General features: G+C 44.5%; 1 protein-coding gene across 1 annotated transcript in view; it reads left to right on the top strand.

Annotated features, from left to right (window-relative positions):
* The window catches only part of LOC147683486 (guanylate cyclase soluble subunit beta-2-like), a 350,021-nt gene extending 335,924 nt beyond the window's left edge, over positions 1 to 14,097 (top strand). Inside the window, exons 12-14 of the mRNA XM_086944858.1 lie at positions 11,584 to 11,798; positions 11,884 to 12,006; positions 13,909 to 14,097. Coding sequence (XP_086800984.1) covers positions 11,584 to 11,798; positions 11,884 to 12,006; positions 13,909 to 14,057 — 487 coding nt within the window. The 3' untranslated portion in view covers positions 14,058 to 14,097. The remainder of the gene's footprint in view (positions 1 to 11,583; positions 11,799 to 11,883; positions 12,007 to 13,908) is intronic.
* The last annotated feature ends 462 nt before the right edge of the window (positions 14,098 to 14,559 follow it).

The raw sequence follows: 14,559 nt of genomic DNA, 5'->3' as shown, positions 1-14,559 counted from the left end.
CCAGCAAGGACGTGGTCAGCCCCGCCTGCGCAACGGTGCAGACAAGCAGGAGGGCTCTACGCCTCAGAGACCGCAGTTTGCCAAGAAGAAAGTCGCAGCCTTGACAGCGCATCGATATGCCCCAGATTGTGAGAACGAGGCTTCTGAATCTGACTTGGGCTCTGACCTTGCTGGACAGCGCGGCGGAGATTACCATAGTCAGAGAGGCCCTCCGTCCACTACTGAAGGTGACAGCGACTGACACTTATGTTGTGATTGAAACAGCAGATACAAGAGTTGCTCCCCCTGATAGACTTTTTGAAATTGCCCTGTTAATTGAAGGTGACATACGACGTACGGTTAAAGGGGTATTTTGGGAAAATCTTTCGTCTACGTATGACATTTTGCTTTCGGAGGCTGACTGGCCCCCACCTTTTGTGCTCGCAGCTCCAAGAGGGGAGGAGGTGATCCTCCCCAGTTTCGCAAACACGGTTTCGAGAGTGGAAGCGCTGCACTTTGCAGAAGAGTGGGCTCTGGCGCTTGCACCGGCTGTGTACCGTAATCAGTGTGGCTGGGATAAATTGTCCCCGAACCACGAGATTCCTTTACGGTCTCAGCCGCAGCCTCAACCTCAATATCCCATACGACGTGAAGCCAAAGCTTCAGTCGCAGCGATCCTTGAACAATTGGAATATCAAGGTGTAATTGAAACATGTGTGTCACCGATCAATAACCCCCTTTTTACTGTTAACAAACCGGACGGATCTTACCGTTTGGTTTTGGATTACCGGCATTTAAACTCGCATTGCTGTAACTGTGCAGTACAGAATACTCACGGCTCTGCCCTTGTAAATAGTCTTGTGCGTAAGCGGTTCAAAACCACGCTTGACATTTCCAATGGTTTTTATGCCCATTCATTGGACAGTCTCAGTTCCCAATGGACTTCTTTCACATGCGGCGGTGTCCAAAAAATGTTTTGGCGTCTTCCAATGGGCTATAAGAATAGTCCTGGCGTATTTTCCGCACGCATTGTCTCTCTTTTGGAGAGGATCGATCCAGATGCTTGTTTCTATGTGGATGATATCTATCTCACAGACGACGAACTGTGGGAGCATCTGTGTCGAGTGAACAGTATTATTTGTAACTTTGCAGACATGGGTTACAAATTTAATTTCGCAAAATCGCACATTGCAGAATACACAGTGTTGTTTCTAGGCTATGAACTAACTAATGAAGGAAAAGGCTTGGCTCCTCACTTCCTGGAGAAGTGCGCTCAGTTGCGCTCTCCAACGACGCTGAAAAAATTACAATCTTTATTGGGCTTTTTGAATTTCGGGAGGACATACATTCCGGAATATGCCCAGCGTATCAAGCCTTTGTATGCTTTGATACAACCATCTTTTTCCAGATCATGCTGGCTGCCTGAGCATTCGGTTATTCTGCAGTCTTTGCAAGCTGACTTGCTCGCTTCTGAATACTTACAGACTCGTGATAATCAAACCAACCTGGTGATAAGAATTGTCCCGGGGACGGTAGGTTTCACGTACCTAACTTTTAATGCAGGAGATACAGTACCTATGGCTTACAAGTCACACTTGTACACTTCGGCTGAATTGCGATTTTCCACTGTGGAGAAAGTTTTGACGGCTGTGCAGATGGCCATTCTTAAGAAATGTGCCCTGTCACAGGGAAAGCGCATGTTGGTTGTTACCCCGTGTCCTGCCTTGGAGGCAGTTATGAAAGCCAGTGTACCTAATTCTAAAGCTTTGCACCCTCGGTGGATTCAATGGGCTGCATCCTTGTCATCCCAGGATGTCACGTTTATTTTTGACACCACGTTACGGTCGCAGGAGTTCTTACAGTATGAGTTTGTTCATCCTGCTCCTTTAGCAATGTGGCCGTTGGAGGATTTCCATTGCATCATTTACACTGATGGTTCGGCGCAGGTTGCGCATGGCTCTAAACATGCCTACGTTTCCGCTTGCGCCATTGTGGTCGGTGCCATGGTGAACGATGAGTTCAAGTCCAGTGTCGTGCACACGCAGACACTTGGGGACTGCACCGCACAATTAGCTGAGCTTCGTGCTCTGATGCTTGCATTGGAGTTCGCAGATCCGAGTGTGACGACTTTGGTCGTAAGTGACTCTTACTACTGTGTCCAGTCTTACAATGAGAACTTGTTCTTTTGGATTCAGAATGAATTTCGTGATTCCAAAGGTAGCACTATAAAACATAAAATGATCTGGGTCCGAGTGGCGGAACTCAAAGAGAAGTTGCCGCTCGTGTTTGTAATTCATACTCTTGGCCATCAGCGCGTGGGGGTCCACGCTGTCGGAAATTTGCTTGCTGATGAGGCAGCGAAGTCTGCAGTATCGAAATACTTAGTTGCAGCAGTCACGAGGTCCAAAAGTAAGATAGATGATGACATCTTGGCAGCGGTTGCTGCTACTGAGAAGGGAAGTAAATATCCTGCGGGGTTCCCTTCTAAATACACATACCACTTAAGTCCCGATAAGGTTCCTTATGTGAAAATTCCTCAAGTTGGCGAACGTTTAATTCACAACTCGGATCGCAGGGCTTCTTTGATTACAGCGGCTCATGAAGGTGTGGCGTCTGCGCATGCGGGCGTCTCAGCCACTGTAACTCAGCTACAACAGAGGTTCTGGTGGCGGGGACTGTACAAACAGACGCGCGATTATGTCCTTCAATGTGACATTTGCCAGCAGATTAAACCTTCAACTGCTGCGCGTCCACCTCAGACACAGTTGTACATTTCTAATAAACCACTGGGGTGCGGTTATTTAGATCACTGCGGTCCTTTTTCTTCTGATACTGCATATAAGTATATCTTAGTAGCAGTTGATTCATGCATTCAAGCTGAATGGACTGATCATTTTATTTTAAAATTTTACACTAAGCCCATGTGTAAATTAAGTGTACCGACTGCTTTGGCGACCAAAAGAAGACCATGGCACAAACTGACACAGGACACCTTTCGAGAAGCCTATCAAGCCCCTACAATTAACGAGCATGAGGGAATAATGCCAATTGAGCTCAATCGCTTTGCAAATGCTGTAAATGAAGCAATTGATGGTACTATACCACTTAAAACGTATAAACCCCGCCAAGCAGACAGACAAGAAGTCTGGTACTCCGAAGACCTGAGACACATGAAACAAAAGACCAGGAAGCTTGAAAAGGTGTGGAGACATTCTCGGAAGCCGGAGGATAAACAATGCTACCTAACATCCCTTAGATCCTATCATAAGGCAATAAGGATGGCTCGGAAAAGCCATATTGCGATGCAACTTGCAGAGGCTGGGAAGGACTCTAAAGTTCTTTTTCAAATCCTGCAAACTTTTACCAAACCTGTAGCATGCGAGACGGCGGAGATTGCTTCCCAAGAATTATGTGATAGGATTTCAACCTTCTTTATGAAGAAAATCGACACGATCTATGCTAAGATATTGGCCACTAAATCAATGGAAGTGGCCGATCCTAACAACCTCCCTTACAATAGTATTCAACAGAACACACTGGCCAATCGTTTAAAAAACTTTCCCCTTATTTCTTTGGAAGAAGTCATTTCCCTTATAAAAGTAATTAAGAGCGGTAGTCCGCAGGATACTGTTCCCGCCCGGATCATGCCTATGTTGGCTGATATTCTTGGTCCAGACATACAGAAACTGATTAATCTGTCGTTAAGCACGGGAGAAGTCCCGAGAGATTGGAAACGGGCATTGGTAAGACCGCTAAGGAAAAATACCACCATTCCTTGGACGGATCTTGCCAACCTGCGACCCATCTCTCTCCTCCCCTTTATGGGCAAGATGATGGAGAAGTTTGTTAATGGACATCTGTCCAGATTTGTTGAGGAGACACATGGACTGGATCCCTCTCAGTCGGGCTTCAGGCCGAGACACAGCACCGAGACCACCTTGATGTCAGTCGCAGACGATCTACGTATGTACCAGGATGGGGGTTATTCCGTCATCCTGGTTCTGCTGGATCTGTCTGCGGCGTTCGACACCGTGTCTCATGACATCATGACCACCAGACTTGTTAACATCGGTCTGGAAGGTGTAGCTCTAGCATGGCTGAGGAGTTTCCTGACCGACCGCACCCAGACCGTCACCTTGGGTGCCTACCGGTCAGAGGAGTTGGGGATCTCAAAGGGGGTGCCACAGGGGTCTTGCTTAAGCCCGACCCTGTTTAATATCTATGTGGCCCCCCTGGCAAACATCATGAGATCCCATGGGTTCATCCCCATGTCATACGCGGATGACACCCAACTCCTCTTCCCGTTTAAACATCTTACGGATACGGTCAGGAACTCTTTCTCCTTGGGGATGAAGGCAGTAGCTCACTGGATGGCATCAAACTTCCTGCAATGCAATGTGGCAAAAACGGAGGTGATGCTGTTCGGTGAGGCAAAGCTCCTATGGTCCCCAGACTGGTGGCCGCAAGACCTTGGCCCAGTCCCAGAGCCAAAGCAGGTGGTAAAAAATCTCGGTGTGCGTCTGGACCAGGAGCTCTCTTTAAAACAAAACAGCAATCAAGTAGTGGGCTCATGTTTCCATGTGATCGCTATGCTGAGGAAAGTCTTCCCCTTGCTCCCTGACACAACTAGGAGAACGTTAGTGCAGGCCCTTATACTGAGTCGACTGGACTACTGCAACGGGATGCTCCTATCAGTAAATGAGGGAGTTATCGCGAGATTGCAGGTAGTCCAGAATACGGCGGCCCGTCTTGTCCTAAATCAGCCTCCCCGCACACTATCGAAGCCTCTTCTGAACACCCTACATTGGCTACCTATCAAACAAAGGGTGAAATACAAGATAGGGTGTACTATACATAGAAGTCTCCAGAACAAAGGCCTAGAGTATCTAAACAATAGATTCTCTCTCTATAGGCCCGCTCGATCCTTGAGATCCAGTGAACAAGGTCTTTTACAAGTTCCAAGAGCCAGAAAGACCAGACAAGGTGGAAGAGCTCTGTCCATTGCCGGACCAAGATTGTGGAACAGCCTTCCTCTCTCTTTGAGACTTTGTCAGGAGTATCTCCTATTTAGGAAACAGTTAAAAACCTTCTTATTTCCTAATTAATCTTTGCCATCTGCCTACCTATTGTTACAAGCTGTAAAGGTTCTCAAAGGCGCGGAGATACTCCTCCGGGAGATGATCCTAGCGCGATATAAACCCGCAAATTCAAATTCAAATTCATACGCTTTGTGTGGGTATGGCCCCATCGGAGCGCTGATTCACGGACTGTCATTAAGGATTTGCGAGTCTTTGTAGGAATTTTTGCCTGTGGTACCTTCCATTCGGACCAGGTTCCGGCTTTCGCCTCTAAGGCGTATAAGGATGCTATGTTGGGGGTCCAAGTCAAGTTTTCGTCTCCGTACAGACCAGAGGGAAATAGTGTAGTTGAACGAATGAACCGTGACTTAAAGCAATCTTTGACAGCTCGAGTTATAGGCACTGGCAGAAACTGGTTAGCCCACCTCAATGGCGTGCAGCGTGCGCTTAATAATCTCCCTAGAAGGTCTCTGGGTGGGCGGACCCCATACGAAATGCTCTTTGGTATCAAGATGTACGTCCCTGACCTCGACGGTCTAGACTGCAAGGCCCAGGCCACGGCCTTTGACGTAAATGTAAATGTAAAATGTATTGGCATTTATATAGCGCACTACTTACCCGTAGGGTCCCAAGGCGCTTCGACCGCTGCGAAACCCTTCCTGGCTTCCCTGAGAGATGGTCCCTTAATGGGTATCTCCAGGGTGAGACCAGGCATCCCCGGCGGTCTGGTGGGGCCGTTAGTGAAGATGAGGCAAGCTAATGCCCAGAGTTGCCGAGTGTGATCGCTGATCAGAGTGGGCACCGAGGCAAGAGAATTATCGAGTCCGCTGACCCTGGTCCAGAAACCTGCCGCGCCGGGAATCGAACCCTGGTCCCGGGCCGTCCTCTGCTCTCGGGTCTGCCGCCTCTAACCAGTGAGCCACACTACTTCAGATAGATGACGTAGATGAACATTGCAATGTTTTACAGGATCTACAAAAGACCAGAGACAGTCTAGCAAAGGAACATTTGCCCTCCACATCGGATGATGCGTTGCAGATCCTGGTAGTTGGCTGGCTACCCCAAGTTGGAGAACTGGTTCGAGAGAAGATCAATAACAAGAAAGAGTTTGGTCCCTCATATCGTGCACCAGTTCGAGTTCTTGGAGTGAAGGGCACACGAACAGTCATATTACCACCACTTCCAGGTCGTAAGGAAAACAGATTTATTTCTATTGGCAATGTCAAGACACACAGGGTGGCCGATTCTTCATAGCATGACACCGGCTGTTTCCTGTCCTACCATGGTGAGGCATTCTGTGCTGGCTATTACTTCTGGTGCAGAACAGGAGGTGTCCCTCGAGATGCCTGCCATATCCAGTCCTTTATTAAATACTATTCCTGCTACTAACGTTGATGAGCTGAACTACACCTATCCTGCTGACTTATCTATGCCAGATTTGCAGACTCGTTTGGCCGACCAGTCAAGATTCTCTTTTGACTCTGTTTCGGAACTTTCAAAGAAGCCTTCAACTATTGCAAAATATGCCACCTTATTTAAAAAACATTTTTTAATTCCCCCTTGGACATACATTTGGTTGATTCTATTTTCGTTTTACCTTTTCATGTCAATTGGTTTTGTGTTTTATTTTTTCCGCCTGATCGATGGTCACTATGTTAAAGTAAGAACAGGAATTCGGTACCTTAATGGAACATTGGCCCCTCTTTCCTCTTCACATTCAGCACACAGACTGAAACGAAACTTGAATACAGTCAACATTACTGCTTGGCCTGTCCTTGATGGGATTGTGTGGGATGCGGTTAGATTTCAAATACATGGGCCCACTGAAGTGATTAATGTTCCGAATGTGCTTAGAGTAAACATGGGGGATGTGATTAAACAAAATATACGTTCTGATGATTGGGATATTCAGGCCGTAGAAGCATTGTTCTCTGATTTACAATACTATGCTGCCTTTGATACTGAGGATTTATATTTAGATTCTATTAATTATGGTGATTTGTTTTGTTTTCAACATTATGGTAATCATTTTTTACATAAGACAAATTCCAGGAGGGTTGCTGTAAATTACACACAGTGGGGACATTGCCCTGCTCCATTGGGAGGCAGCTCCAATACATTTCTGAAAAAATACACTTATTTTACAGACTTTAATCAATCAAATCCTGAGTCATTTTCTTTCAAAATGACACAAAAGTCCATGTCCAAAGTTAGGTTTACCGATACAAAATTGCTGTATTCGAAGTCCTTTCTAGACAGATTAGCTGTAGATGGCTACGAGTTTTGGAAAGGAACAATTGACCTTAAATCGGTTTGGGGTACCGAGGATTGGAAGGTATAAGGCACTGAGGCTTTGCACCGTGCATGTCTCATCCCGAATCACATGTTGTTTCTAAATTCGTCCATTTTCCAAACAACATGCTTTGGATTGGCTACTTCTAAAAAATTAAATACACCAATTATCCCCGATTTGGAAGAATATTCAGGATGGGGTAATTATACTGAATTGTCCATTCATGAGTTGCAAGCTCTATTGCACAATTCATCCTTTAATATATCCAGTTTGGATTCAAAGGGTTGGCTGATGTGGCATAGGAGTCCTGATTCTTGCCAACGTCGTTTTCTGGGTTTGGCTGAAGGGTTCACTGAAGTCAGACCTGATCCCCTTTTTGAAACTGATTATACTGTCACCACTTATTCTGTGGGGAAGCTGTGTCAGAATTGGTTACAACATTCCATTTTAGCTGCAGTTAAACTACATCTGTCTCAGTTAACTGAAAACGTGGATTTGAATGATTTTATGAAAGGCCCAGCTAAGGGTAGATCTAAACGGTGGATTTATGCAGTTTACAATGAAATTTGGAAATTTTCGCAAATTGAGGCTGCTAAACGCCTAAGAGCGATTGACCAAGCAAATTTGGAAAAGGTGCTTGCAGTTGTCGATAACAGTATTAACATGCTTTCTTCCCGAATTTACACGTTGAATAATATTGTCTCTTCTGTGGTCGACATTGTAAATGATGAAGTATCTGTATTGTACCATGGACAAAATCAATTGCGTTCTGTGATGCAGTTTGCGTGGACACTACAGACTCTGAAATCTGGTCACGTTCCTTGGAGTTACATGAACGTGTCGTCCCTATTTGCCCCATTTAATTTGACTGACAAACAGCGCATGCTTTCCATGCGAGATGCATCATTTTCTATGTTACACATTGAAAAGTTAGAATCTTTGCCCTTTCTGTGGCTGAAGCAGCTGCTGCTACATGGCTTATCCATGGTGTTATTACTTTACCATTTGCTTTGTATAAATTTACTAATTGTATGAGGTATATTGCTATAGGGCGATATGAACCATTAGGCAGTGCTTTCCTACATGAGGCATGGTCTTTACCATACACCTACAGATGCCAGAAGGATGGAAAGGAAGTGAATCTGAATGGTGAAGAATGCACACAGTCGCCTGACCGTTCACTGATATGCAGACATATCCAGTTGCATGGTTCTTGTAATCAGGACCAACCTAATTTGGCCTGTGTTTTAAAATGCACACCGGTTCCTGCAATTGTTCCCACATTCACATTATTGACAAACGGTAGTTATTTGCTTTTGAATAACGAGGAGTGTTGTGGGTTAATGGTCGGTATCAACTATGTGGTTACTGTATCAGAACGTGTGGTGTGTTGCAAGAACGTGTTATATCCACCCACGCATGGGAATTCAGATGTTTCCATCTGGCCGCGCATCCCAACCTTGAAAGCGGAGTTCAATGGTATGAGCCGAATAAGGGCTCTTTTGTCTCAAAAAGAAGTGACCCTGAGCTCGGCCCGTGAAACTTATGTCCTTCACATAGCTAACACACGCACAGAGGTGCAGGCACTTTTAAATACTGACTTGCCATTTCATTTCTGCGAATTAGTACATCAGATCTTTAATGCCTCCTCCACGTCTGGCTTAGCTCATTTTTTTAAATTGGTTAGCAGTGGTCTCGTGACTACGTTTGAAAAGATTTTTGGTGTTATCCCAGCTTTCTTCCATTCAATATTTTCGAGCTTGTTTGGCGGATTTCCTGTTTTGCTGGCTTTAGCTGCAGGCGTTTTGGTGTTATTCTGCTTCCTAAAACATGGATGCCCATCCTGCGCAAGAAGCTGCTCAGCCCCTTCTGACACTGTTTCGCAACCGGATGCTTGATTACTATGGCACCTTGCCGCTTGCGACCTTAAGCACGGCATTTGGATTATCGTTTCGATTTTCCTATTTCAAATGTGTCCAGCCTGTGTTTCATTGCCTGAGCTGCAAATTTGACTGGGCCATTGATTTGTGTCTCTGCTTGCCGTTATCTCCTGAAGTCGATTTTAATCACCTGATGGGCCCCGTAGTTGCTCACAAGTTGATTTGTTCTGGTGAAAGGATTATGCCCTTGGCAGCGATGCATGGACTAATGGGTCAGTGGGACATCCCGCAGCGGCGCATGAGTTTCTGGCACATAGCGTTCTTGAGAACCCACCGAGTTGTCCTCTGATGTTGCTAGAGGGTTCGGTGTTGGAGGAGCATGTATGTTCTTTCCCATTGCTTAATTGGATGGCTGAACTGTTTTCGGATGATGACAGTGATTTCATGTTGGAAGCTGTGGCTACCTATTTTGCATATTCTATCCACCCATGAGTGGCTTTGGAGACTTTCACTATACGGGCACATGACTTTTTAGTAATTCTGAATGGTGCCATTTTTCTTACGAACAATTTACTTCATATGTTCTAGGCCTGTGATTTTATATTAGGCCTCGAGTTCGAGTATTTTTTACATTTTTGTTTGGCCACTATAGGCATTCATACATATTTTTATTAATTTTTATATACATATACATACATTTAGCTTGGCTCAATATTATTGAACTCTGCTTTCATGTTATGCCTTATTATATTATTGGCTTGTTTCTTGACCGTCCTCGGATCATTGGGGGGGGTGTCATATAGTTAATGCTTTTCTATATATTGTGTTAAGTTAGCATGAGCTTATTAAATGTTTAAACGACATATTTTCCTTCGGCTTCAGTTTGCACACGGCACATAATTATTATTGTAGCTTTCAACCTAGACGAAAGATGTGATTTATTGAGAATAATATGTTATTGCTCTGATATCAGTCGTGCCTGGTACACTTGGTACACTGTCTGCACACTGAGATCTATAGCCTCTAAGAATAACCTAACACAAGGTTGCTGGGAGGCCTGATCCTCGCACCACATTAGACATAACATAAATATTGTTGCTGCCAACATTGGGCTCTACGCGGGTTTAAGATAGAGTTACTGAGAATGCAAAAACACACTTGATGGTGCTTCGCATGGAGAGAGTTGGTAGCTGATGATGTGATCTTCTTCTGCTGACATTTAGAGGTATGGGCCCGCCCTGCTAAACACCCAAATGAGACCTTCTTAGATATAATATAGTATGCTAAATAGGGTGCGCAAAATATAGGTGATACAAATTTCTATAGATTTTGCATTATAATATGCTATCACCGTTCACTTACTATGGACTAGTGACTATGCTGATAACTCTGATTTTTATAATATGTATGTTGGTATTATATAAGATACTGCGTTTGAGAACCTTGCATTGAAAAATAAATATTTCAAACTTGCACGTGTGTTCTTTTACTCCCCGTTGTGGTTTGAAATGATTATAGAGCGAAAGAGTGTTCATGTGTTCCACGATACCTGAGGTACCCTAAGTTCATGTTCTGGATTGTCTAAGTCCTTGGGAGTTTTTTAGGACCAATGAGACACTGTAGCTAGCTTGGTAAGGGGATTTCTGATATGAAGGTGAGTTTTGGGTCACCCTAACTCACCCGGGTTCTAGATCTCTGTGCACAGTTCTGTGGGAGAACGGAAACCCTGCTACATGTTCCCCTGTCATTTTCATAGACCTTGAAGTTTAAAAGCTTGTTTTAAAAATGGGAGAAAATGTAATGTCCTAACCTTACCTGTCCTCACCTACCTTGTCTTCTGTTCCTTCCCCGCCTCCGTCCCACCTCTTGTGTATGTGCGCGTGAGCCCGCTGCGCGGTTTGGAACACTGCTGAAGAGAGCAGGCAGGAGCCGTTGGCTAACGGCATTCGTGTGTGGGCTTGCTATAAAGCAGGTTGCCTCCACCCACGTCTCCTCGCCTCATTACACTGGCTGGAGGCATCCCTTCAGCCAACTAGACACTGCCAGTTCCAAACCAGATTGAGCCATGTAATTGCGTTTTCAATTTCATAATGCTGAAAATTACTTTAAAACTTCTTTTGTGATATTGACCTAGAAATACTCAATGCATTTGATGCCTATGTGCCATCTCATTTGCATTGTTTTTTGTAGGGTAGCACAGTGTAAAATATAGAATTTCTGTTCTACGTCTAAGAGCGCCTCACCGTTCTACATGTTTTTTTCGTGTCCGAAAAGTGAGAATAGAGTGCAAAATATTCAAAATTTGAAAAAAGATGTTTTGTTTGCTTGATTTCTGTTTTAAATTTTCATTCAGGTGCCTGGAGAACAAGAGCTTCGAGGTGAATGAAAGGGGAGAGATTGAAGTGAAGGGTAAAGGAAAAATGTGCACATTTTTTCTGATCAGAAATGTCACTGCGACCGAAGATGAGATCATGGGAAGGCCACCGAGAGATACTGATTCTGGGAGGGCATCTGTCCAGTCCCTTCAGGACTCCAGGACTGAAAATTTACCAAGCTTGTGCCATAAAAGTAGGTCGATCGAAGAAAACATGTATGCTCATTCCTTAAGGCATTGGTTGTTGCAAGAAATTTTTATTTTTTTATTTTTTCACAGCTGTTGAAGAGGACACGAGCCAGGATCTTCCACCGACAATACCAATGCAATATGCTGATCGGCCTTTACGACCGCAGACCAGTGCCAAGGGGGTTAAGCATGCACGGATCATGCAGTTAACAGGCAAGCAAGATAAAGGGACTACAGTTCTTTTGAATGTTTGTTTGGTTTCTGAACCAGACAAATAACAATGCATAAAGACAAAACAAATGTCACCAATTAATTTGTGTGTTCCAAGGTACAGAAAATGTAGATAGGAGAGCAAGAGGGTGATGCATAGGTTTCTTGAAGGCGTGTGGTACCAGGGGTCCCTGCTGTTTAAGAGTAACGCTACTCAGCCCAAGACCTTTTTTTTTATATCTATGAGGGGCGGGAAATTTATGAGACCCTCATATTACAGCCTGGCAAATTCATTTCGATTTACACTACTTTGTCTGCCCAATTATGTGATGCAGTTTCCCACCTAGAGCATTGGGCTATTGCTGTGAGTCATCACTGGTAACCTGGTGTCTCTGACTTGATAACTCTGGGGACACCACGCCACATTTCCACAGGTTCAAATCTACATCCTGGTGTAGATTTACGCGTGGTGTCTCCAAACCAAAAATGACCCTCTGTTCTGACTAGGGATAAAATGTCAGTGGATTTGTTGCCGGAATTTGGTAAAAATAGCAGAAAAACACACAGTAGTTGCAGGTCCAACTGTTTATTTCCAAATCTATGAAAAAAAAATAATTGCTTGATTTTTAGTGTGGTGATTCCTGAACCGTTATCCATTCACCAAAACTCTTGATGATGACCTTTGTAGCGAGTAATGGTTTTAGACAAAAATTGGATAATGTGGCCATTGTTTCATTGGAAGACCAAAGTGAGGAATGTGTATAGGTTGCGGCTGACCAGGTGCGACATTGCCTTAAGGGCAGATAGGCAGCACCCCCACCTTTTTGCAAACATGAAGAGTGTCTGGGTCTGCATGGCAGACACACTTCATGTTCAGGTCAGGAAGCCAGATGTCATACATGGACTAAATGTGCAGGCACCTGGCTGCCTGAGTTGAACTCTGCCAGGCTGCAGATTCAACAGCTCTGTTGGCGATACCGCCTCAGCCTGGCATAACGTTTGGAGGTCCACCCCTTTATGACCAGGGCACGCGTCGATGATTGGCCTAGACCTGTGCACGTCAGTATTAAGCATGGAAGTTCCCAGGGAAGTGACATTGACTCACTGTCTCACTGACTCCATTTCACTCTGTGATGAGTGAGGGAGTTCTGCCTCCTCTCATTGGCTGACCCAAAAAAAGGCCAGCCAATGAGAGGAGGCCACAGTCCCAATCTTCCAGGAACCACCGAGGCATACCTCCTGCCCCCCCAAGAAAACTGCTGCGGCCTGGTACGTTTTTCTTTATGTTTGGTGCATGCATGCATGTGTGTATGTATGAATGTATGCGTATTAGTGCATGTGTGTATTGAATGGGTGTGCGCATGTATTTACTTGTGAATGGGGACTGTATGTGTGCATGTTTGTGAATATATGGGGGTGAGTGTGCATGTAGATGGGTGAGTAATGAGTGTGTATGTGTGTGCAAGTGTGACCCACTCCCACATGCTCACATTACCTCCGCTATTGCGAATGACCGGTGTGACATAATGTACATATGTTTGGAGAAGAGCATATTGGCAGGAATGAGGGCAAAGAAAGCGCTGGTGCTTCCATAAGGTGATGTAAGACAGTCAAAACCAAGATTACAAGAATAAAGTCCAATATAAAACTAAAATCAACTGGAATGTGCAACTTAGCACTAGATTAGATGTTCAAGATCACATATGCTGGCAGCTGTATTCGGTGAAGTCATTTGTAACTGATAAACTACATTTTTTTTTACCATGGTAAACACGTCTGTTAATAGAATGCTGGCCACAGATATTGTATTCAATTTTTAAATAGTTATTTATCTTACATCTGTGATGCTCACATGTTTTAGATAGAGCCATTACTATGGTATTGATAAATAAATTGTGTTTCCAGGCAAAATACGTGATTCAGAAAGCTACGGAAGTCTACACAGTGACAGACAGTCGAGAGAGGACCTTTATCCCCCAGAAGAAAAGACCAGGCCAGCGAGCAGAGGACCAGAGGGGAGAAAAGTCAAATCGACTTTTTGCACAGTGCTTTGATCTTACAAACAGTAACACAACATTTCCACGGCTACTGACTTCTTAAGACACCAGCAACATTGAATGTGTACAGATGGACGTTTTTTCTTTTTGAGGTTGTTGTAAACGTTTACAAAATGTAATACTGAATGTAATACTGCTTGAGCTCTCAGCCAAACAGTCATTCTCGAACATTCTGATCACAGCATCTAGTTAATGTGCCAAGTACAATTCCTGCACTTATGGTTAACACAAAGCAATTGTATGTGAAATATGCTAAACTGGGGTCCCATTATGAAGCAGCCCTGCAACAGCAGTTATTTCAGAAGCGTGCTTTTATTTCCGGATTTGTAAATGTAAACCCAGCAAAGCGCCTTCAAGATACAACGAAACAAAATGTCCGCTACCCCCACCTCCTCGGTGAAGCGTCTGTTTTCGAACGATGAAATAAATTGGCCCGCCTGAACACCGCGGGTAATTTATTCCCCAAAAAGGCAACCGAGACGCCGCTGCAGCTGTTGGC

The sequence above is a fragment of the Lissotriton vulgaris genome, chromosome 11, assembly GCF_964263255.1.
Source record: "Lissotriton vulgaris chromosome 11, aLisVul1.2, whole genome shotgun sequence".
Taxonomy (NCBI): domain Eukaryota; kingdom Metazoa; phylum Chordata; class Amphibia; order Caudata; family Salamandridae; genus Lissotriton; species Lissotriton vulgaris.
The sequence above is the reverse complement of the archived record's forward strand: the minus strand, read 5'-3'. Positions and strand labels throughout refer to the sequence as shown.